General features: G+C 40.8%; 2 protein-coding genes across 3 annotated transcripts; both read right to left on the bottom strand.

The window, feature by feature from the left end:
• Positions 1–1,879: 1,879 nt before the first annotated feature.
• Positions 1,880–5,442, bottom strand: lactb (lactamase, beta). 2 transcript variants are annotated; one of them, XM_069708665.1, is made up of 6 exons: positions 4,985–5,442; positions 4,787–4,853; positions 3,629–3,819; positions 3,211–3,529; positions 2,955–3,120; positions 1,880–2,764 (listed from the first exon to the last, which is right to left on the bottom strand). In XM_069708665.1, exons 1-6 carry the CDS (start codon positions 5,348–5,350, stop codon positions 2,239–2,241), a joined length of 1,635 nt encoding a protein of 544 aa, XP_069564766.1. In that variant the 5' UTR covers positions 5,351–5,442; the 3' UTR covers positions 1,880–2,238. The 2 variants fall into 2 exon arrangements, with proteins under 2 accessions (XP_069564766.1, XP_069564767.1); XM_069708666.1 differs by having other exon boundaries at positions 4,997–5,442.
• Positions 5,443–9,347: 3,905 nt separating this feature from the next.
• tpm1 (tropomyosin 1 (alpha)) lies at positions 9,348–17,919 on the bottom strand. The gene is made up of 10 exons (XM_069708663.1): positions 17,683–17,919; positions 16,870–16,995; positions 13,445–13,578; positions 13,044–13,161; positions 12,440–12,510; positions 11,627–11,702; positions 11,330–11,392; positions 11,142–11,211; positions 10,457–10,535; positions 9,348–9,565 (listed from the first exon to the last, which is right to left on the bottom strand). The coding sequence occupies exons 1-10, from the start codon at positions 17,794–17,796 to the stop codon at positions 9,562–9,564; spliced, it is 855 nt and encodes a 284-aa protein (XP_069564764.1). The 5' UTR covers positions 17,797–17,919; the 3' UTR covers positions 9,348–9,561.
• Between the last annotated feature and the right edge of the window lie 6,825 nt (positions 17,920–24,744).

Below are 24,744 nucleotides of genomic sequence, written 5' to 3'. Positions count from 1 at the left end.
TGTTTGATATAAGAATGAGTATTCAGGAACGTTTATGTTATATAGAATATAGAACAGATATAGAATAATAGAATATATGGAGACTGAACAATGTTACAATATTGTTGGTAGATTTCCTAATATTTGTATGTCATACTATCCCTCTTTAGGTGCAATGCAAATTACAAGGGCAGTCGATGTGAGCACTTCCAGCTCTTTAGCTTTTCGCCGAATGCAGAGGAGGCAGGGTTAATTGCAGCCATGGCCATTCTTGCCCTCCTCATCTTAGTGGTGCTGGTAGTCATTGTCCACTACGTACGCAAGTAAGTACATTTAGGATTGCCAATGTTGTTAAGGCATCTAAAAAAAAAAGAAGTTTTTTTAGGTGTTATACAGTCTTGGTAAAACTGAACTTTAAACATTTTACATAAAAATATACTCTTTTAAAGCTAATAATCATTACTTGTGTCTGTACACAGGATGTTGAAAGCCAAGGAACAGAGCAGACAGAACCATCAGCACGAGTATTGGAGAGTAAAATCAAGAGTATGACCTTTTCCTTTACTGTATATTTTTTTTTTACCGTTTTGTTTTGGTTATGTGTAGGCTGGGATGACGAACTAATTCTAATAAGTGTCAACGATCTTGTTGGACTTGGCGCCATTTTGTAAATGACTATGAAACACTAATAGATGGAGGAAAACTGCTGCATCGACCTTGAAAGTCGAGGTGAAGAGCCGACAGCTGATTATTCCTCTCATGACATTTCTGGATTCCATGCAGTGAGCTACAGAAAGGTGTATTTCAGAAACGGGGTGTGAAGCAAGTGTGAGTGGGTGCGAATTGACTCACGCCTTGTGCAGTAGTTTTCTTTTAAACACAGCTAGTGTATGAAGCTGGCATTGTTGTTGTTAGATCACACTTCCATGTATGTGCTTTGTCTGAAATAGATTTACAAAGTCATGTAAAAACCATTTTGTGAAATGTGTGGAATTTCCTATTGTGTTGATCAATAAATATTCAGGATATGATATTTGTAAATATTTTGTGGTTGTGTAAATATATGATTTCACTGCTTTTCGACTGCACATACACATTCGTGCATTTGTTTACTTGCGAGATCCTAACTGGCTAGTCATTCCCTAACCTCTGCTAAATCCAACCATTAGCACACCATCCCTAACCTAAATTTTTAGCCTCTTCTTAACCTATAATCCCCAACCCTAATTTTAACCCTAAACCATAACTGCGCCCCATGAAATTGTCCGGACTGGTCAGGGTGATATCACTTTTAAAAAATGTCTTCACTCTGCAGTTTTAAAATTGAAATTGGCACTCAGAAAGTTGGACATGCAAGAACACACACTCATAGCAAACTCAGAGATAGACTGCGTGTAGGAGTCTGTATAATTAGCTTATCCCAAGCCATTCATTAGTTTCCTTAAAATCTAAAAACAGGAGATCCCAGGAGCTTCATAATGAGAATGGTGCCATCAAAACTGCTTCTATTTAGTGAGCTGAGGAGAGAATTAAATCTTGCATTGGCAATAATTTGTTGGTCTCCCAGTATTTCCCCAACAACTCCTCCTAACAACCAACCATGAAGGGAGAAGCAAAATTTGGACTCCAGACAGCTGAGTTACTCTTTAAATTATATGTCACCATTAACAATAAACTCATTCAGGCATGAAAAGTCTAGATTGAAAATGTGGCGTTACATAAAAGTTAGCCACAGCATTAATTACATTGTGCAAGGGTCACCCTTTTTTTGGTTTTGGTTATTGAGGATGACGTTAACGCATAACCAGGTTTGTTTTTTTCCAGCATGTGTCATAATGCTATGTGGAAATATCTGGGCCCAGCAAGGTCCCATCATGTAGAAACTTTGGAGCCACCTCTATTTAATGTGAATGAAATGTTTTTATTTCTCTGAAATGCAGAAACTCATATTATGAAAGTACTTCTGTTGGCTTTTATAGAAAGCAATACATTTCCTTCTGTATGAAGCCAACAAACTTATCATAGCTCAAAGGCCTTCTTGTTGTGAGATGTGCAGTAAACTGCTTCCACCTAGTGGCAGAATGGCTTCTCTACATTGTGTTATAATTTAAACAAACTACTTACTTTGTATAAATGTATATAAAATCCATGTTCAAGATGTATTTCACTTCCAAAAGCAGAATCCAAAAATATTTCAAGGCAGTGTTAACATTTCACAGGATCAGAGATTTATGTAAAACACTCTTCAATAACTTACTCTCACACACTTCTGGCTTTGTCAAACTCGTGCGCAATTTTCAGTGCTGTGCAGTTGAGTCCCACAGACTGCATGTTAGTGATGATGGTGACGACGACCCCTTGTGGGAGGAGGGGGGTCTCTCCTTGGCGCTGGGCTACCTCCTCATTGGGTAACACCAGAAGGACGCTGCTGGCTCCCACAGCGCCTCCTGTGTGTGACACGTAGTGCCTGCGCTTCCTGCACTGGCCATATTTCTGTAGTTTCTCCACTACCAGCCAGCCTTGGGCATACAGGCCATCTTTATCCCAGCTGGCCTCTGTCCTGCCAACTGGTGCCCACAGTTCAATGGCTGTGTTGGGTTTAAGGAAGCCAGGGAGTAAGCCCGCCGTGTCCTTCAGATGAGCCACTTGATAACTGTAGAGCAGAGCGTTACCGAACAGCAGCAGGTCTCCCACTGTGGAAAGGAAGCCGCCTCCTGCCCATTTGTAGGAGTTGTCCACGTACGGGCAATTCACAACACGTCCTCTCTTGTTGTGATGGTAATATCTGTGGAGGAGCATCAGCAGGTTGGGACTTACTGAACACTCAAAAAAATACAACATAAACATGGGCAATCAAAGTCACAACAGATCTCGACAAACTCCTACGCTGATGATGCTGTTACAAATGCTCTGCACTTAAATGTGACTTTTTCTAGTAATTTGAACAGAGCGTGACACTGGTGATTATACATTACCTGGAGCGGTGGTAAATAATTGGGTCATTTTCATCAGGTACTGTATTGAGCATCCCCAGCTCACTGAACATGTTCATCATGAGATCCAGGAAGAGTTGGCCGGCAGCTCGCTCTACAACAGCACTTAGCAGAGTGAAGGCATGAGTGGAGTACAGAAAAGTTGTACCTACATGTAGAAAAACAGGAATCAGACTCTTCAAGACATTACCATCTAAATATTTGAATGGTATGAGAGGAAATACAGTATGTGCTTTACCCGGTTTGAAAATGAGCGGGTCGTCTTTAAAAAGGTCCAAGGCCTGAGTGACACTTTCAAAGTTGTCCTTCAGGTAGTACTCCTCGTGCTCAAACTCTTTTCTCTTCTGAGCCTGACTGGCCGCTTTGTCTTTATTGTTCTGATCTGTTGTGGATTTCTCTTTGTTTTCAGATGAGCTCTCTTCATAATTTTTCTCTCTAGCTGCTGGTTTTAAAAGTCGCTTGGCTTTCTCCTTTTCCTCTTTCACTTTCTTTGCATCCTTTTCATAATGCCGTAGACCACTTAGGTGGGACAGAATCATGCGAGGGGTTACTGTGACCTGAAATAACAGAATACATAATATCCATGTGAGCTGACCAAAATAAATGAATAGGACAGGGTTGCTAATATTAACTGGAATTAACTTAAAAAGACTTACATCTTGTCCGTCATATTGTTTCTGAGGAAACTCGGGGACATATATCTGGACTGGAACATCAAGATCTAGTTTCCCCTCCTCACACAGTCGAGCAGCAGCTGCAGACGTGAGGGGCTTACTGATGCTGGCAATTCGCATCACCGTTTCAGGAGTGCATGGGACGCGATTCTCCAAATCAGCATAACCGAAGCCTGAATTGCATAATGAACTTCAATGAATAGGGAATCTGTTTTCTGAGGAATGTGCGCACGACTCCATGTGAAACATTTCAAATGTAATTAAATAAAGCACTATTACGTATTTTAAGGGGCATTTCACAGCAGAGGAAACTGAATGGTTGGTTCACCACTTTATCGTGCCATCTGACAGCCCTTTCAAAAAAAGGGAACTGCACTTTTGTATTGCATTCTGAAACCCAGCAGACTCAACTATCAGCAATTTTACTTCGCAAAACACAGGAGCTGCTGATCGACCGCTGCCTCATTTGGTGAGTCATTTTGTTAAATTGTGAATATAGGAGTGTGTTCACAAATAACCTTGGATTTGCACTGACAGCAAAGTCACACAATAATGAGATGATTACCGAGGAGGAGGAGGAAAGATAAAAAAAAAAAAAAAAAAAAAAAAGAGTTCTGATTCACATATCTGTTTTGACTTATTCTTAGATTTTTTTTTTTTTTTAGTTTTTTTTTTGGAGATATTGTATCATGAGACCATTTGAATTGTTCAAATCCCCATTTGATGGCGCTGGTAGTAACTCATTGACATCTGAAATGTGATCCAGACCGCAGACCTCTTTTTGTACGACCTCAGAAGACGAAAAGTTTCGAAACCTCTGGTTTAATCTTTAACAATGCGTTGTAATTTAAAAGCTTGCTATCCACTGTGTCAAATCTTCATCTTAAAAGTAACTTAAGCTGTTGAATAAACGTATCGGAGGAGAAAGTGAACTATGTCCCTCCGAAATGTAGTAAAGTGGAAGTATAAAGTAGAAGCAGTCTTACAGCGGCCGAGTTGAGTAAACTTTCGCTCTTTCCACTTCCACCACTGCCCCACAGAGACACAGTCAGCGTTTAGTAGCCCGACCAAACAATTTTAGTTTGGCTTGTATTGTGATATTTAAAAAAAAAAACCTGTTTACACACGAGAGTCACCAACCTTCACACCAGACCTGCGCACCATCCACAGAGACCCCAACTACCAGCCCGGGAGCCCCGACCTCAGCCTGACAACAGACACACCGAGGTCAAACATTTGGCACTGAAGTTACCGTAAAAAAAAAAAAAAAAAAAAAAAAAAAAGGAGAAAACAAAGGGAGTCTGGTCAATGAACTACCAAACAAGAGAAAAGGCCTACCTCTGCGCCTACCTGTATCCGCTCCACGAGGTCTCTGCTGACGTTTATGGCATCTCTGTATCGACCAGTCCTCCCTGCTTCTCCAACTTTATCATCGCAGGCACTGTTGGCGGCGTCGCAGCCGTATTTCAGTCCGACAGCCAACGCGATCCCCACACCAACGCCGCACATCCAAATCCTGGACTTTGAACGGTATTTACAAAAGGCTACACCGCCGACATGTCGCCTCTGTTCCTGGGTAAAAACACCGGGCTTATCCGGCTGCTTGACTCGCGCTCCGGCTCGCGGCGTCGACAGGGGAGACCCCCTCGCCGCCAGCAGGTTGCATTTTGTGCAAAACCGACGAGGCACAAACGAGCTTAACATGGTTAGAAATTGTGTTGTGTTGTTGACACTGGTCACTGAGCTGCTGTCGCTGCAATTTGCGTGCTTCCTGTTTGCATCCCGAACGAGACCGAACGAATCGAATCATGATTCCGAAAACATCGAGCGAGGGAACAAAGTTGAGTCCCAGACTCAAGTAAGCGAAATTAGAACAGCGCGACTGATGACTACGAGCTGTGTTTTTATGTGATTCTGGTGTGTGAGATTATTTGGAGCAGTCAAAGAAACGTGTTGTTAGGTCACCGATTTTAAACATTCTGTACTCAGTGGCTTACAGAGTACAAGCACACAACATAGATATGGCAGCATAATATGTTTACGCAGAGATCAAACATTACTCCAAAACTGAAATAAAACTCAAGCCCTCTGCATCTATTAGTCTGAGGCCCTTTGATTAACTTTATTTAGCCTAGAAAATTGCACCATAAACACAATGAAAAAAGGAAAGAGAAGAAAAATGCCACCTTGGCTGGTATTGATACTGAACCCTGATGCTGAAAATTCCCTCACAAATTTGTAATGAATGAAATTACATGCATCTAATTGACAAGCAGTCAATCCGGGTTGTAGGGCCCGAAGGAAGTTGCCCACTCTACCCAGTTTTTAATACAACACAGATTTTTAGAGATCTTGACAAATTATGCTGATATTGACTGCTAATTTTACACATTTAGTTAAAAAGAAAACAAAAGAGAGAGAGAGACACACACACACACACACACACACACACACACACCTCCCCACTGGTGTAAAAAAAATAAAAATAATACTTTACAGATACTGTAAATAGTATGTAGACTACATACACTTTGGAACAGTGGGCTGTAGTAGTTTATTTTTTATTTTTCACATTTTTAAACTCCATTAGATGTCTGATGGAAACACTATGTTCAATGCCAGGGATGGCTACTCAGTAAAGTGAGGTAGTTAACAAAATATACAGGCCATGGTAATATTATTTATCACAAGGTCATAATCTATCATAGGTTGTGTAAAAATTTGCATTGATGTCACATGGTTTAGCTATTGTGAAACTGAACTGCAGTGAACGAAAGAAACACATGACAATGTTTTCTCCTTCAGCTGGAAGTTAAATTGAGGGTGAAGATAAAAGGAGCCAGAAATAATGCAATCGAGCTGCAAAATGAACATGTCCAATTTGTTCTGAAAATTCAACACAGTCTAAATATCAATGGGGAAGATTAAGCCTATTAAATAAGTTTTCTTTTTCTTTGCACTACATCAGGCTTCAGTCATTCCCCCCTGTAATTTGGGTCACCACTAGGATGAACAAAAAGACTGTGTATGTACCACAAACAAAGTTAGAAAACTTTCAAAATGTGCTTTTATTTATGTTCAGAATTTGTACATTTCAGGTATGATAAACACTTGAAACATCTACATTAAAATAATGCTAAAACAATGCACAACCAGGTGACTGAAATCCTACTTCAGAAACAAGATGAAAAGATTTTGAACAATGATTTAAAGAAAAATTAAGAACGAATATACTGTAATGCCTTAGCATCTTGTCATTGCTTAACAACACAGTAGCACCAGTATACATACTGACAGGCGTAGCCGATGTATAGTTACACTTGTGAGGATTCTGTCTGTCTGTGTGTGTGTGTGTGTGTGTGTGGAGGGGAAGGGGAAGGGGAGGGTAGTACGATGTGTCTTTTAAACTAATATGTATAATGCTGATGTTTCACTGCAAAATTTCTCCACCTTTTCCTTTGGTATGTGCATAATTGATGTAGAATGGAACGTACCACATCAGCTTTAATGCAGATGAATAACACAATTTTTGTAACCAATGCTACATGTCATTTTAGCAGGTGACTTGTCCAAATTTTTTTTTTTAAATAAAAAATAAACTATTTGAAGGATTGCAAAAGGCTGTTCCTCAGTTTAGGCTTCATCAAAGGGAATGGTTACGCTTTACTTCTCCTTCGTTTTGCTCCTCGGTTGCGTTCCGCTGAAGGCAGGGCGGTGCAATAAGAATAGCATCTGGCTGTTTGTTCTCCACCATTGGCAAGAGAAGAGGGGGTTTATGGTAAGCAAGGTGCGTGGACAAAAAGCCAAAACCACAGTGCGTGGGGAGGTCAGACCGTGCTTTCACAAATTATTCAGTTCCATTAGAGTCTGGTCCAGCATCTGGTGCATATCGAGGTTCTCTTCTTTAGCATGTGACAGTTTCTCTGTTAGAACATCAAATGAAGAAAGTTTAATCTCACACAAGCGAGCAGAAGTGAGTCAGTTGGTTAGCTTGCATTAATAATCAAACTGGCTACATCATTCGGGTCAGTCATTATATTTGAGTGCTTTTTAACCTGACCGACACAACACTGACAGAAAACAAGAGAAAAACACTGGATGAATAAACTCATGTTATGATATGCAAGCAACCATGCAAATATACAACAAAGTTCTCACTGATGCACAAAAACACAACAACAACCTACAGAATAATTATTATTGTTTAATACTATAATAAAATATGAATGTTAAAATGCTTAATTAATAATAGAAAGTTATATATTTAAGATAATCCCTGATTTTCACTGTTGTAAATACACTTCCACCAACAGCAACATAAACTTCAAGCATTGCAGGCATTGTATGTGGACAATGCAACCAGAAGAGCTTTGGATCTTACACTGGATCAGATTGTCAAACATACATCACACACAAAACCGTAACAAACACATTAAAACATTCACACAAGTCAGTCCTCATTCAAGGCCACTCGAATTGCATTAGTGAGAAGGCGTTTTTTCTTAAATTGCTGGTAGAGGCGATCTTTGCAGTCAGAAAGCAAGTTGAAAAACAGAGAGGACAGAAAGTCAGAGGAAAATAGGAAAAGAGAAAGTGCAAGGCCTTTTGAAACCTACCTTCACTAGAATAGATTTACTGAAGGTTTTTTAAACCTTTGTAACACAGTGAAAATATCTGAACAGCCATTAAAGAACATGATGAAAAAAGTGTTTTGATGTTCTTATTTCTTGAGGAGATTTTGGCACTTGCATGAGATTTTTAATCTGAAGTGTACAGCAAGCCAGGACAGTGTGAAAAGTACAAACAGAGACCAGAGAATGAGCAGACAGAGGCAGTGAACCTTAATGCTAAAATAAAATCTTTAAAATTGTGTTATGTGGAAATTAAAAAAAAAAATGGAGTGAAATCTGTCTTAGCATATGCTTAATGTGGCTGATAATAAAATCAGCCATTCTGCAGCCAAAGCTCATTTAAAGAGTTTAAGGATGTAGTTCAACTACAGTTCTGCAGTCCCATCTTAATAATGACGTCTGAAATTACACACACCAGAAAATTGATCACCTCCGTATATCTTTTGGTGTCTGAATTTATGGCAATGACTTTAATAAAAAAGACTCAGAATGTGCCATTGTATATTTATTTAAATATAGGACAGGATACTGTGTATTATACAAAGCCCATTTGTCATGATCACTGATATGATCCCATTTTTCCAGCACTAGATGAGGCTCAACAACTCTTATACACTCTTCTGTACTCAACTACTCCACCCATCACTCTACTCTACCACAATCTTCCTGATTACATTCCAGCACTAACTCCACCGATTCTCACATCCTTCCTGTTAGTTACTCCTGTCACAAAACTAAATGTTGAAAAGTGTTCACGTGCATCAGTTGCACATGCTAAGAGGGAAGACAACTCGGCTCAGCTTTCAGTCAAGTACCTTTTAAGTTTCTGTGCTTTTAGCACAGCTGTGATACTCTTCATATCTCAGCTACACAGAACAGTATTTGAAGAAAATAACAAGAACATTGGTTGACATCTATAAAACAATGGAGTGAGAAGGAGCTAATGGTTTGTGGAGATGGAGAGACAAAATCAATAACATAAAAATCAAGGCTTCCTGGTTTTATTAGAGCCACTTGAAAATAAATAGAAATTAAAAAGAAAGAAATGGGACAGAGTAAAGAGATACAGGTTACATAGAAGGAAGGATGTTTATTTTTTTTACACAACACAGAAAGAGTCTAGGATTCTGTACAAGTGATGGGATGCAATTAACGATGACATGAAAACATGAGGAGGACAGGAAAGCAAAGACAGAGAGGGACGGGAAAATAGAGAGAAGGCTGGAGAGAGCAGACAGATGCTGCTCAGCCGGCAGGAGGCGTCTTTGATGAGGTGTAAACAATTTATCTGTGTGGAAGAGAAAAGGTACAGTGAACCACAGGGGTCGGCGTGGGACCTACGGAAATCTGAGCACCACAATCACAGGTGTCACGGGACTACACAGCCACAATGCACAATGGAAATGCATTGTCCTCCTCTTCAATGGCCTTCAGAATGACCAAATGTTGAGGGACAAAAGTTAATTTAGCAAAACCGGGTGCTCAACCACAGTGGTGCTAAATCAAACCTTCACATAGTGTATTAACAGAACAACGGGGGGATCTCACAAACACAGAGGGAGCCTTTCTTTTGGACAGACCATATTAATCGGAAAAGACAAGGGAAACCGCAATACACAACTTTTGAGTTCCAGGAAGTCAAACCGATTCATCGAAATGGTTCCTTAATACAGTCGTTGACATTTGAATTGACAACTTGCATGCATTGCTAAAGATGTCAAAATATCATGTGAAATACCATGCATATTTTGAAGATCAGGAAAAAAGGTAATGCAACTCAAAATTAAACAGGCTAACATGTAAACAGAAACCCATGCTGTGTTCTGTTCATGCATGACACTCATTCCAGTACGGTTTACAGTAGTGTCAGACACCAATGATACTGATACAAATGGCACACAGTATCATTAGAACTACAAAAATGAGGAGGTATGAGAGGCCACCACAGTGTGTTCTTCAATTACACAGATTTTGGAATACCACCATGTCTGTTGTAAGACATTAACCTTAACAATTATATAAAGATATAGCTTCATGGGTATTTATAGTTGTAGGAACAGATACAAGAGATGCATCTAATAGTTCTAGTGGGTGCAAGAAAACATAAAGGGAAACAAAGGAGATGCTGGGGACAGGAGGGTGATGGCGGAACAAGCAGGTGCAGCAAGTTGAAAATTACATGGAAGTCATGTCGTTGAGGGCGTGGTCCAGCTCCTCGCTGATGGCCTTGTACTTCAGTTTCTGGGCATACAACTCATCTATTGGTGGGTGTCAGGGGTGAAGGAGGGAGGGGAGTTGCAGTGAAAGAGAGCAAAGGTGGAAGAGCACATGACAAGGAGGTGAACGGTGAAGCATCCAGACCACAGACAGAAGGGGAGGAAGACAGGGAGAGGTACAGAGATGTTGAAAACAAGGGAAAAAGAGGAAAACAAAGTTATACCACAAAATGATAGAATAGAAGTGCAACAAATGTGAGGGTAAATTCCTCAGCACCAACAAGAAATAGACCGGATTTCACTGCCGTAAGGCTCTCACCCCATATCTCTCACTATGACTCCTTCAACACTAAGTCAACACCTGAGCCTGCTTTATGAACTGAACATCAAAGCCACTCTTTCCCACCTTAGAACTCAAAAACAAACCAACTGGACTTAACAGAGAAAGTATCAGAGCCACCACAACAGAAGTGTGATGCTGTCTGAAAAAGAGCCGTGGTGAAATTAGGACGAAAGCAGGATTGAGTTTGAGAGGAAAGTAAAGAATGGGCTGAAGAGAGCACTTACCCAATTACCATCACTGATGCAATGAAACATTTCAAAAATAACCAGAGTAGCATTTTGGGTTCAGAGGCAAAAAAAACATACCTTCCAAGTCATCAATGGTCTTCTCAAGCTTGGCTACTGATCTCTCAGCAAACTCAGCACGAGTCTCAGCCTGCATTACAGACACACATTTATAAGTCAGTCCAACACTTAAACTGTGACACAGCACCAGTGACAAAATTAACCTGTAATCAGAAACCCAGATAACATGAGCACGTTTGAAACTGTACCTCCTTCAGCTTATCAGTGAGGACCTTGATCTCCTCCTCATACTTGTCCTCCTTCTGTGAGTACTGTGGGACAAAAACAATGACAATGGCAAGGAGTCAAAAACAAGGGCATGAACAACTCTGGATGTTCTGGTGTATTCAAAGTGATGCCTCACATGTTTTACTACATTTATAGAGATCAAATAAAATGGAAGTGAAGACAGTCAGCTCCCCAGACTTTTCTGATCCTCATCCATCAAGTCTACTGGGAAGCTGAGGGGTTTGACAGCATGCACTCGCCCTGAAGGTCACACTTACCTTCTCAGCCTGGGCCTCCAGTGACTTCAGGTTGTTGGTCACAGTTTTCAACTCTTCCTCAAGCTCAGAGCATTTGCTGGTGTTTTAGACGAGGGGATAAAGTCACCAAGGACAAGAAGAGGGGAGGTGGAGGACGAGGAGGGAAACGAGGATGGGCAGAACCCGATGTGGACACAAAACAGGTCGAGGGAAAGTAAGAAAGAGGGGGAGAGGAAACAAAATATATAAGAGCTACAAGGATTTAACAAGGAGGGAACCCCAAGTGCCTTAAAAGTGCTTAACAGAGCAGGAGAATAGCAATGTGACTCTTGAAATCACGCAAAGAGTAGTGTTAAAATAGAATCAATAATTTGAATAGTGGCACTTCAGCATTCAAACATCATGCTTCTCTAAGGTGTTATTCTTGCTCAACCCCTGCCATGTTAGGCATGAAACAATCTAACAGACCCAGAACAAAAGAAGGAAAAGCACAGCAAGCAAGACAGAGCCAGCATGAACAAGTGTGAAGAGCCACTCAAAGACAGAAGTGTGTTAGAGTTTTTGTTTGCAGTACCTGTGTGACTGAGGAGTTTAGTGATTTCATGCTTTGCTCCAAAACGCTTAGCTCATCCTCCCCTTTTCGAGCACGCCTGTTAGTGGGTGCGGTGCACAAAACCATTCAAACCATGATGAGCATGCAAATAACCAGCACACATACAGTAAGAACACAGGTCACTCTGTTCAAACAGAAACAAGTCCTTTACTTTGTATATTATCCAGCGTACGTGCAAGTGTAAGTGCAGGTTTGGAGTGTGCAAAGCTGAGATGTCTTACCCTTCTGACAGCTCAGCGCGCTCCTCTGTACGCTCCAGGTCACTCTCAATGATGACCAGTTTACGGGCGACCTTCAGGTGCAGCACAACAAAGTGTTACGCCGGGACAAACACTTACATACAAGATATTTTCACTAATGTCACCCTCAAATTACACTTATTTCTTTAAACTCAAATTTATGTTCAGTATTTGTCAACAAATATAATTTCTGTCCAATGATGACAAATTTACAATTGCACTTTACTGTATCGTCGTTTGACAAAACGTTTATACACCAGCCTTATTTTACATCTATTGTCCAAAACTTATTGCCACTATATCTGCTTATATTAGAATACATAAAGTGCATATATTATATAAACAATGTGAATGCAGATTTTGGTATAAAATGTCAAAAGTGTTGCTGGAGACATACACGGGTTAAAACCCTTTCTCATCAGTAATCTAAACATACAAAGCTTACAAATAATACAGTCAGATATTGATAAACAAATAAATAGTTTTCAAAAATATGTAAATGTATCAAGAGTCTGTCACTGAGGTATGGATTGCAGTAACTAAGTAGGCATGTTTGCTGTTGGCCACCAGAGGCTGAAAAACTCGCCTCCTCATATTTGCGGTCAGCCTCCTCAGCGATGTGTTTGGCCTCTTTCAGCTGGATCTCCTGCAGCTCCATCTTCTCCTCATCCTTCATGGCCCTGTTCTCAATGACCTTCATGCCTCTGTGTGAGGGAACAAACAGTCAAGGGAAGTTAGGAATCGGGCACCGAGATCTGGCCTGAGGACAGATGTCTCTGGTGAACAGTAGTATTGGCTAGCAAATCTTCAATACGGCTACTCCAAAGGTGAAAAGCTAATTGTTTTCTGATATGAGGAGCTGTTTGTAGTCCATACAAATGGATGGAAACACAGCCGCACAGCCTATCTATCCCCTTCCAACGGGTCTCTGTAGTGAGACATGGCAGAGACCAAAAAGTCTGAGCCGGTGCTGCTTAATCAACCCACCTCTCACTCTCATCAGCAGCCTTCTCAGCCTCCTCCAGCTTGGTCAGGGCAGTAGCCAGACGCTCCTGAGCACGATCCAACTCCTCCTCAACCAGCTGGATACGCCTGTTAAGGGAAGCGACATCTCCCTCAGCCTAAGGAAAGAAGAAGAGCAAATGAAGAAAATTTGGACACCACCTCCTTTAACACACGACCTGGAAATCACACATCTACACACATAAGTCAGCCCAAAGAGTGCAGGTAGTTTATCTATTTTTTGGAGCAGGTGTCTGAATAGTGCATTAGAACATTGTTTTAATGCCTGGTGGGGGAGTGTAATCAGTTGTTTAAAAGTGTTTCTGTGTGCCACCTGTTGGGAAGAGCCCTCCCAGCAGGCCTGCCTGTGTTCCCTTCTGACTATGTGTAATAATAATGATCATATCCCAAACGGACGGGAGGTTGAAAACCCTGGCTCATTATTGGGCCCCTGAGAGAACATTAACAAGGTTCAAGTCAACAGGCCTGACACAATTACTGAACACTGAAAATGACGACTCGCATACAACTACAGAAGGCCCCCTGGGTAGCTTACAACTGTCCGAGACATTTAAATAATATATAACTGGTCACATTTGTAACATAAGGATTGTGTATCTTCAGAGAAAAACTAATGTGCATTTATGCAAATGGAAATAAAGCAGGTCTTTCCAATGATGACTCAAACTTGTAGCGACTTCTGCTTTCTGATGTGCACTCAGCAGGTATGAGACTCGCATTGTCATGAAAACGCAGAATGAAAAGAGGACACCAGAAGTTTGTCTGACAAAGATCTTTTCCCCTGCAGCTCATGTTTGAGTGTGCAGTGCTGGGCCAAAGTGCATCTCAAATTGTGAAGCATGACAAGGAAGTGTTGAATGACCTGTGAAGTAAACACTAAACTCTATCTAATACAATCACGATTGATTGAGATGAATTACAGATTAACTGGGCCTGAGATCAATTGTGACTGCTGTAAGCCTGTGCAGAAATAATTCATTCCCCTCTACATAGCTGCCACTATGCTCTCTCTCTGAGACTGTAAAAACCTGTTGTCCTTATATGGACAAGTCAAAGAGCAGGAGCTGACAGAGCAGACTGGCACCTTAAATGTACCACAGGTCACACGTAACTTCCTGGTTGTTAAAAAGAAAATACAGTATATTCAAATGTTCGGCCTTGTGCTGGACTGGCAGCAGAATAGAATTAGTCTAGTTTAGTTTTCTGGAAACCGGGTTGACTGGGGCCGTTGGGTGCATCAGAGGAGATGCAAGGGAAACAAAGTACGGAGATGAGGTGACACAATGAAACACGGTACCACGGTGGCTCAGCCGCCGGGTCTTCAGTGGCCTAACGTTGCCAATTATAAGCGCTTTAAACGGACTACCAAACCAGACTTGTGGTGGCACTGCATGGAGCCAAGTAAAGCTCAGCTTCCAGCGCTGCGGTGCATCAAGATAAATCCCGCTATCTCACTGCGTTTCAATTCAAACTGTCAACCCTACATGAATCAAACATATGCACAGGAAATGCTACAAGAATGTGATGTCATGTGAATGTTTCAGGTACTGTTTGGCTGTCAGCGCTGTAAACATGCTTACTTGTTCCCTGGCTTTCCTCTGCGCATGCAACTCCTGCTGTAATCTTTCGGCTCTCTCTTCAGCACCGTCTGCCTGCTCTTGCAAGGATTTGATCTTTCGTTTGACTGCCTCCACCGACGCAACTCCGGCCATTGTTCAATGTACTACTATAAAAAAAAACAACAACAACAGACTAAACTATGAGCTCCCGCTCGATTTCCGAGAAATTGACAAGAAACGAGATGACGTACTCTACAGTGCTGAAAGCTGCGTAAAGACACTGGTCAGTGCGTAAGCTTTCTTGAGACGCGCTCAGCAATGCCTGTTATTCATCCAGGAAGTACCGCTGATTTCAAAATAGGCCTACAAAAAAATAAGTATTCCGCGGGATTGTGGAAAAACTTCACACCGTGGAAATCTGATGCATCGTCAAATAAAGTAATACCATGTCATAAAATCCAATTGCTACAAATAACAATGCCGCTTTCATGACAAGAACACACCCAATCTGACAGTCACTGAAGTAATGATGCTTGTAGGGAACTAACAAGGCTATAGCGCCCTCTGCGGGTCGACTGAGAGCAGTACATACGTGGCAGTAAAATATTTATAGACTCCAGGCCATTCAATGAGTCTTCACTGAATACAGTAATTACAGCCTTTTCAAATATCACAGAAGAACCGTCCAAAAATATGAGAAGGGAAAACAAAGCCATAAAAACACTAAGTGGTAGTTAAACTCATTTGATCACCCCAGTCCTACTCAAACCTTCCCGTAGGCTATATATATAAAAAAAGCTCACAGGCAAACTGTAGTTGGGTTACTGCAAGAGGTTAAAACTCACTACTCTCTGATACCCTTTGGCCCATTTAGAATCCAATTAAAGGATTATTACAACAGGTTTTCCCCTCAGAGGACGCTTATAAGACAGACTGCAACCTGACCCCTGTGATTGACTTTAACTAGCTGCACTTGAAATTGGCCATCTGTCATTAACGGGACTCTTGTCTGAAAAACATGCGATCAAAGTGTGTTTTGTCCTTTTCCATCGGTTCACGGCCTTTAAGTGCCTTTAAAATCCTTGTTTGTGGGTCATGTAGCCTATTTCTAGAAATGGGAATAAAACACTAGAACAACAAACATTTAAAATGGAAATGTTTATCTAATTATCAGTAAATAAGCTACATTTATTTATTTATTTAGATTCAGTTTGCAGTCTGGGACATTTTGATGGGAACCAGTGTGTTTTTTTCCCCCTGTGGTAACCAAAGAGCCCAGCCCGCAGATGTAAGCTCTATCTTGACCATATAAAGCAGTGGGCTATATTTATCCAGGCGCACTTGGGAAGACTGCATATTAGGCTGCTTCACTTATCACACTGTAAAGGGACCTCTAAGACTGGACAGATGCAGGCATAACATAGAATAAATTCATACAATATCGTCTTTTAATTTTTGACAGGAAAAGCCACGGGGGCAGACGGGGGGTGAATCGAACTTAAAAAAAAAAAAAAAAAAAGTCCGGTTAAATAGGAAATCTGATTTCTTTGGGCTGACTTGTCAGTGATTGTGCATGTGATATTGACAAACTATGAAGCGATAGTTCAACAATAAATGTTCGATCAAGAAGTCATTTGGGAGTTTTGGATGGTAAATTTTCCAGGATGGGCAGAAATGCCAAACACCCTTACGCGAGAATTTCAGCGATGACAGAGAGAAAATTTGGTCTCTCGGTGGTGTTGAACTGTCGTTCTTTACAGATGAGACAACGAAGATGTGAAGAAGCGTGGTGCAGGAATGGTGCCATCGTGAATCCCTTGCTTTACTTACATCGGCGGCTTTCTTCTCAGCCAGCTCAAGTTTCTCCTGGGCATCTTTAAGAGCCTCAGAGTACTTGTCCAACTCATCCTCAGTTCCCTTCAGCTTCTTCTGCAGAGCTACCAAATCGTCCTCAAGCTGAGTTGCAATGCGGGACAGTTTCAGAGGTGATCAGCGCAGAGACGGGAGTTGCGTGAGCGCGCACAGGCGCGAGAGCGCGTACAGAGATAGAGAGACACACACAGTGGACAGGGGAAAAAGAAAGAAAAGAGAGGAGAAAAGTTAGGGGAGCTCATGCACTTCAGGTTCAGATACCTTGGTGGCGACCTCCTCAGCAGTCAGCAGCTTTTCCTCAGCAGTTTGGAACTCCTCAAACACTTTATCTCTTTCGTCTTCAGTTACACGCAATTTCTTTTCCATCTCTCTCATTTCGTCCTCTAACTATTCATGCATGTAAAGAAATTATAACGTTAAACAGAATATTAAATCAGCATGCAATTATTAGTATACTATCTAACAATATTTATTTTTTATTTACATTTTCAAGATCATCAATATACTTTTCCAGGTTATAGTTACATCACCAGTTGCCTAGAAAGAATGATTTACATTACTTCCTAAAGTAAACAAATTAAATAGCATAAAATAACAAAAAAATGGTAGGTTATTGTTTAATTAGTCCTTAATTGGGATTATCCATGAGAATAATTAATCCGTATTTGGAAGCGGTCCATTTAAATTGCAGCACCTTTATGCTGGTATTCCTGCTTTTTTTTTTTTTTATGAATCTTTGAGGTTTTCCACAAAACAAAAAAGTCAGCCGACCTGTTTGCTTCTGTCCTCTGCTGCTTTCTTGTCTGACTCAGCCTGCTCAGCTCTGTCCAAGGCATTCTCCTTGTCGAGCTTGAGCATCTGCATCTTCTTCTTAATGGCATCCATGGCTGCTTATTGCTGTTCGGCGGCTCCAACAAAACGTCCAAATGAAAACCAAGGAGAGAGCGGGAGAGGGGCTCGGGCGTCTGTGCCTAACTGAATGCTAAGCTGGAGTGCGGGCTCTGCCTGACTCTGCCCTGTCAAATATGTACTTTCAAGGGGGGGTGACTGGATTCCTTTGGACATACAATACTTTTTTTGGAGGAGGCGTGTGCGGGTGCTCGGGCGTTTTTTTTTTAAAGGATCTGCTTGGCGATTCGTTGCTCCCAAACATTTGACTTTTGATACGCCTTTATATGGGGTGTGACAAGTAGGCATTCTCCCACAGGCAGGCTTCCTGATGGTAATGTAACAGAAGCCATTTAATGTACAGAGAAGATGAAGACCACCTTTTACTGGATGAAAACATCTCAGTCTCTCCTGGGTTTGCATTTTGTTTGACCACATTGGCAACTTATTTAAAAGCAGCATGTGGTATACTTGTCTCTTTATGGTACCCTTTAGTTCACTTTCCAGTAGCTATTTAGTGAAACCTGGGAATTTTTTCAATTTTCATGTAAATGATTTTCAGTATCTTCCTGTTCACCAGTGTCTCCTTGTGTCTTTGAACAGGCAGATAGTGGGACCATGGTCAGCTGCAGTAACAGTTTGGTCAAGCTTTAGTCAACTAGCAGCCACAGGTGTCTCTTTATCTCTGTCTGAGTGTGTTTGGATGGGTCGGTGAGTGGGACCTCCTTTGGAAAAATTTGTAATGGCTCGAGTCAAGTGTGCTGTATGAGAGGACGTGCTTTCGGTAAACCAAGTGAGCCCCAGAGGCATTGTTCACAGTGTGTCGGGCTTAACACAGGGAAGTGTTTACCTGATAATGTATCAGATATCCCTCCCATAAACTGTTGATGTGTCATTTGTCTGCAGCAGCACAACATACTGACAGGATGGGTTTTATACCTTGATAAGCCAACAGGCAGCTTAGTCGCTGATTGGCTTGCCATTTCAGAAATGTTAACTGCTTTACAAACTTGAAGAGAATATCTCAGTTTATGCTGTATGCAGTAATTATGAGTTGCTTTAATACATGAAAAGGTAACAGTGTTTTATATGTAATTATTCTGTTTATAAAATTAATTAATTAATTAATTAATTATAAGTGAATTTGTTGACACAATAATCCCTCTGCACTGACCAAATGAAAAGTTTAAATCCAATACTGACTGTGACTAGTGACTGAGGACAGCCCAAGTGTCTCCGGGTTTTCAAAACGATTCTCAAGGATATTTTTAGGATCGCCTTCTCTTTCATGCACCTGCTTTGGTCAGTAATATAGATCTGAGACACTGTGCCAAGAGTCCAAGGTCTGACGTTATTAGATATGTCTCTTAAAATACTCCTTGTCTTGCTCAGGCTTTGGTGTGTTTTAAAGATTATTGTTGCTACGCCTGGCAGACTCACTCATGCTTGTAGGATCAAATAAGCAGTTTAGCCTTCAGACTTTTGTCAATAAGAACAAAAATATGACAACACCAGAGGCCGATAATCTCAGGAATGATGTTTACAAATATCTCATCATATTGCTTTGGTCATTCTCCTTCTATATCTGGCATCAGACATTTCAGGATTTGACTGACAGGCACAGTAATAAAAAAAAAACATTTTGATGATCTGGGGTCAGGCCATGTTTTAATGGACTGCTATTTGTGTAATTGTAATTGGCAGTGAAAAACACTGGGCACAGGCTGTATGTCTGCCTGCTAGTCTCTCGCCCTGAATCAGAATCAGTTTTAGGTAATAAATGGGATTTTAGAAAATCGTCTCAGGAAAGCAAAATTATTAAATATATACAAGTTTGGAAGATACTGCTGCATTCAAATGTCTTCTCGGAGTATTTCAAGATGGCTTTTTTAAATTAAATCTTTTCCTTTATTCAGTGCTTCTGGTGTGCATGAAGGTCCACCACATGGTTAAAATATAAGATATGATGTATTATATATACAATATAGTTGCTTTATACAGTAATAAAGCAGCATTAAATGCTCTTTATATCTTCAGTTAGATTAAATATTTTCCAAATGAATATAATGTTCTTGAAAAGTAAAATGGTGCTCCTTCTTGAATTTGCAACTTGATCTTAATTATGCTAAACAGTATTTTCATTTAAATGGCACTCTGGACTTCCTGTGGCACTATGGGAGTGAAAATATACCCCATTATGATGTTTTCCTTTAACACATGGCACAGTAAAAATAGCCCAGCGTCCAATGTGCTTGTTTTGATTGAAGCCCAGAGATTATTGAAAAGCTACTGCGTTCCAACGTACATTCCACTGGGAAATTACAGGTACTCCCACTAAGACAGAGCTAAAGGATATGAAGAATACATTTACTACGTTATATGTGTTATGAGAAAAGTAAAACCTCTTTCAATATGTAAGGTTTAAGGCATTTAAGAAAGCCACCAAATCTCTAGAAAGTGTTTCTACTTCATGGCTGCTGAAGCTAAAGAAGAAAAAAAAAAAAGATGTAGACATATAATTTAGTGCTCTTTGCGAGAAAAAAAAAAAAAAATCTGCTTCTCAAGTTCTTTAAATCCTCTAACCAGAACAGCAGCTGAAAACATCTGAAATAAATTTGAGCCTATGTTCTTCCATGGTCATTTTGTTGCATTGAAACGAGAAAATTCATTTAATCTTAAAATGGGAACATTATGAACTATGATCAAATAAATGTTTGGAATTTTACTCTCACTATACTTTCTTCTCTCTTAAATCTTTGCCAACAGTCACATTAGGGAAGTCTTTATTGTTTTCACAGGGCTCTGTGCTAAAAACAGTGAATACATGAACTCATTTAAGAGCTAGAAATATTCTTAATATTCATCCTCAGAGACAGAAACAGCTGAGGGAAAATAGTCCCACTTCAGTGAATGAGGGATTCATTCCTCACACTTTCTCTGTGATAAAACAGACGTGCCATCAGACAACTGTTGCCCTTTTTCTTGACGGATCTGAGATACTCTGACATGTTGGTTGTCTGCATGAGGTGACAGCTGAGTGGGACAGGTGCAGCAATGGCCAGATATTCCCACTCACTATGCTATGGCACACATAGTTATAAACAAGGTTGTAAAAATTACAATATACAGAGTCACATTCAAGCATGCAACATCGCTGAGGCCACAGAAGCATTTATAGTGATATGGAGAGTAAATACAGATGTAAAAAGGGCAAAAAGATGGCAGAAAACCAGTCAAGTTTCACTTTAAAAATCACGAAGACACTAACTGTGGAAAAAACTCTCAGACTTTCAACTCTGTGGCCAGGAGACAGCAGCACAGTTTCTCATTTTTCTACCTTTAAATAACACAAAACAGCCTTTCCCAGTACGTTAATACAAATTCTAATACTGTACCACAAGTTAATCTGTCAGGCTTACAGTGACAACCCACTATGTATGTGGAATGTCCGGTTCTCCTCAGTCACCGCTCTGGGAGGAGCTGAGCTTTACTTGGCTGTTGTGCCTCAAATCATGTTTGCATAAGAGCACCCTTGGGAGAGACCTTTACAGTTCACTCATGACTTAAATGTTACAACATTAGAGAGAGAATCTGTCTATCGTTCTTGTGGCTTAGTCACAATGCCTCTCGGATGCAAAGAATGACAAGTTCTCACTGAACAGTCGGCCCTTTACCAAGGCCATGTCATATAATATTCCAACATATGAATGGTTATTTTCCAATTATATATTACTTCCAACAGTGAGGACATTTCGAGGGGCTGCTCTCCTCCATGCGCTGTCACTGAGTGAGAAGTAGTGTTGGCAGGCTCAGGCTCCATCTCAAGATTTCTGCAGACATCGTCCAGATATATATAGAGAAAACTTCTTAGCTCTTTGGAACGGCACCCCGGTGATTAGATAGCTCCATGCAGGGGCATAGTCATTTCGCGAAGCAAAAAAACGGAGGGAGGGGGCGGGGGGTACAGTGAGGGTGCAACCCAAGCTGTAACACAAGCTCAGCCCATGCTCCACTGACATATACTGGTAAGTCGTAAGACTCCAACTAGCATATTAGAGAGCACAGGTGGATATCTAACCACAACCAGTTCGCAGAGACAGTAACAGTATTTTACTTGATGGACAGTTGCAATAAGGTTGTGACAATTTGACTCAAGCCGTTCTGTGGTGATAAATCTGTCGGTAAAGGCATGAATCACACAAAGGTGTTCTTCAGTCAGTTGTAATTCCATTAAACTTTCTTTTTAAAGGAAACCGAGACTTACATTATGAGCTGACTCCGTTTTTTTACCCCTCCCATGCTTAATAATTTGACGAGTCAAATTCCTCAGGTATGAAGGTCAACTATTTCAGCTGCAGGTGCTCCATTGAAGATGGGTAGCTTTGTTCCAGTGCCAATATTTTACTACAGTACAAGTAGCTGCTGTTAAATGAAAGGATCAGTCATCTCTCATACTGTAAAGATCTGTAATAAATCTCTCACAGGCCAGGAATGGGGCACAAACTCATGAGGTCTCCAGTGGCTGACTTTAGAGAAAAGTATAATAAATATAATAAATTCTTGAAGTAAATGTTTCAAAGCATTTTTGAAGTTCAGATTTTGAACAGATACATTGTTCAAAGCTGAGATATAGATGTCATTTTCCAAGTTTTAGAGAAGTCAGTTTGCAGAAAAGCCTCTGTGACCCGACAAGCTGAGCTTTAGAGAAAAAAAAATGCCAAAAGTTAAAGTTTCCAGTGCTGCAAACACAAATGTGGGTAGAAGATGGGGGAATATTTGTGGCCTCTGCAGGGCTCTTCCCAGAAAGTTTGTTTGTGTTTTCCCTCAGATGGGGACACACGGAGACGAGATTGTCAGCCATATCTGATGCTGCTCAGTCATCTTAGACTAAAAGTGAGGGGGGAGGGAGAGATTTGGGGGGGAACAGTCACGATTCATTTCATACTCATGTGGGATGCCATGCTACAATCCTAGTGTAAAATTAAATTCTCAAAAGGCCAGACATGTTCTAGCAGGAATACTGGAACAAAAGAAGTCAATCTGTATGACATTCATCTCTACAAGTCTCTCTTCAGTTTAGAAAAATAACACTTCTTGCACTTTGTTTATTTGTACAGAGACGGGCGGGGCGTAAATTATTGTTTACAGGCAGCTTGAACTTCTCCCAATTCCAGATAAGGAGTCCAGAAATTCCTCCTTCTGGGATCAGAGGCTGTTGAAAGATCTGTCTAAACCATTGACTTAAATGCTCACTGTCCTTTGCTTTGATCTAATATCTTCACCCTTGTTTGTACTAATTGTTGTTGCTTGGCCTTTCTGATTTTCTAAGTCATCTCACAGCTGACCAACATCTTGAGGATAGCTCTCTTCAAATATTTGACTTCAATCTTCTGCCCCTTGTGTCACAGGGCTAGAAGTTTCCGTGTTTGCACACAGAGGAAAAATCTTTCATATATGTGTCCATATATGGGCTCTCTGGTGTAAGCGAGGTAGACAGAGGAGAGGGCTCACTTGCGGGGGCTTTTTGTGAGGTCCAAAGGCATACTCGATATTTCTTTCCATTCCTCGGGGCTATAAAACTTCTTGGTATGTACTTTCAGGTCAGCCACTATTCTCCTTGTTAAAGCTGGCCTGTTGGAGCTCACAGAGAGATGAAACAATGGCAAGAAGAGGAGGATGCTGGAATTCTGTGTCTCCACTTTGTATGTTTTCTACATACAAACCTTTCCTGATGCATCTTCTTGTTCTCTTCACAACAACAAAATCCATTAAAGGTCAAAGGTCAAAACACAAATATATTTTTGGGAAGATCTTTTTTTTTTTATTTTTTTTTAAAGTTTTGTAAATCTGAAATAGAAAGAATGTTTATGAGTTCTAGACCCCAAATTGACCACATCTTGTCTGAAGAAAATCCATAATGTGAAGTGTGTGTGAGAATCTATGGTGATGAGACATTCCAATGTGGTTCAGAGAGGCTGTTTGAAAGCTAGCAGCCTGTGTTCACTATGACTGGGTCACAGTGGTCTTTCTGCAGTGAAGAATGCCACAGGAACCCACAGCTCTGCGTCACCTGCATTCTCATACCAAAGCCTGTCTGCAGCCCCATGTTTGATCAGATGCCATGACAGTTTTCTAGCCAGGCTAAGACTCACCGCACAGCTAGGGATCTAGATATAATAGTTGTGCATAGCCAGGACAATACACACACATCCGTCTGGTGTGGTCTGGTTAGTTCCTGCCCTGGGGCCTTGGATGTCTGAGATAACAATATACAGCGCGATAAGTGGGTAATTGTGCTCCCAGGCAGCCTCAAGACATTATCACTGCCATCAAAAGAACTGCAAAGACCACTGGTGGGAGGAATATTCTTTAGTTACGGGAAAATACCAGCACATGAATGTAAAAATACTCCTTTGGAAGTAAAATTCTTGCATTTTTAAAGCCTACTTTTGAGTACAACTATTTAGGTATTCTCAGCAAAATGTACTTATAGTACTGATCCCTGTAAATAGCATTTTTGAACTTTGTCCATGTGGTGTTTTTTGATATGCTAGAATACATATCATGCTGTGGCAGAGCATTTCCACTTAGGAGCTGCAGCATCACTCTGACAGTCCCAAAAACATGGATTCAGGCAGCCAGGGTTTCATACCTTACATTCCTAAGGAACCAATCCATCAACTTCCTGGGTGGGGCTTTCCGTATCATCAAGCTGCAGGCCTGCAGCCGAGGGGTGGGTGGAGAAAGAGGCAGTACTTGTATATTCATAGATCTGGGACTGAATGAAGGCAAAGGTGTAGAGTTACATCTGGGGCACTTAAATACATAAGGATTTTTTTTGCTTGCAAAAACTATTGACTTCTGACTCAACTGTATCAGAACACTACAGAGATGAATGAATGACCATTTGTCAACATCCAACAAATGCAGTCGCATTTATGGACA

The sequence above is a fragment of the Brachyistius frenatus genome, unplaced genomic scaffold (genome assembly GCF_029030835.1).
Source record: "Brachyistius frenatus isolate BFR_SWC_R1_liver_20210118 unplaced genomic scaffold, ASM2903083v1 Contig_77, whole genome shotgun sequence".
In the NCBI taxonomy this organism is placed as follows: domain Eukaryota; kingdom Metazoa; phylum Chordata; class Actinopteri; family Embiotocidae; genus Brachyistius; species Brachyistius frenatus.
Note: the sequence above shows the minus strand (reverse complement) of the source record. Positions and strands in the feature narration are given on the sequence as shown.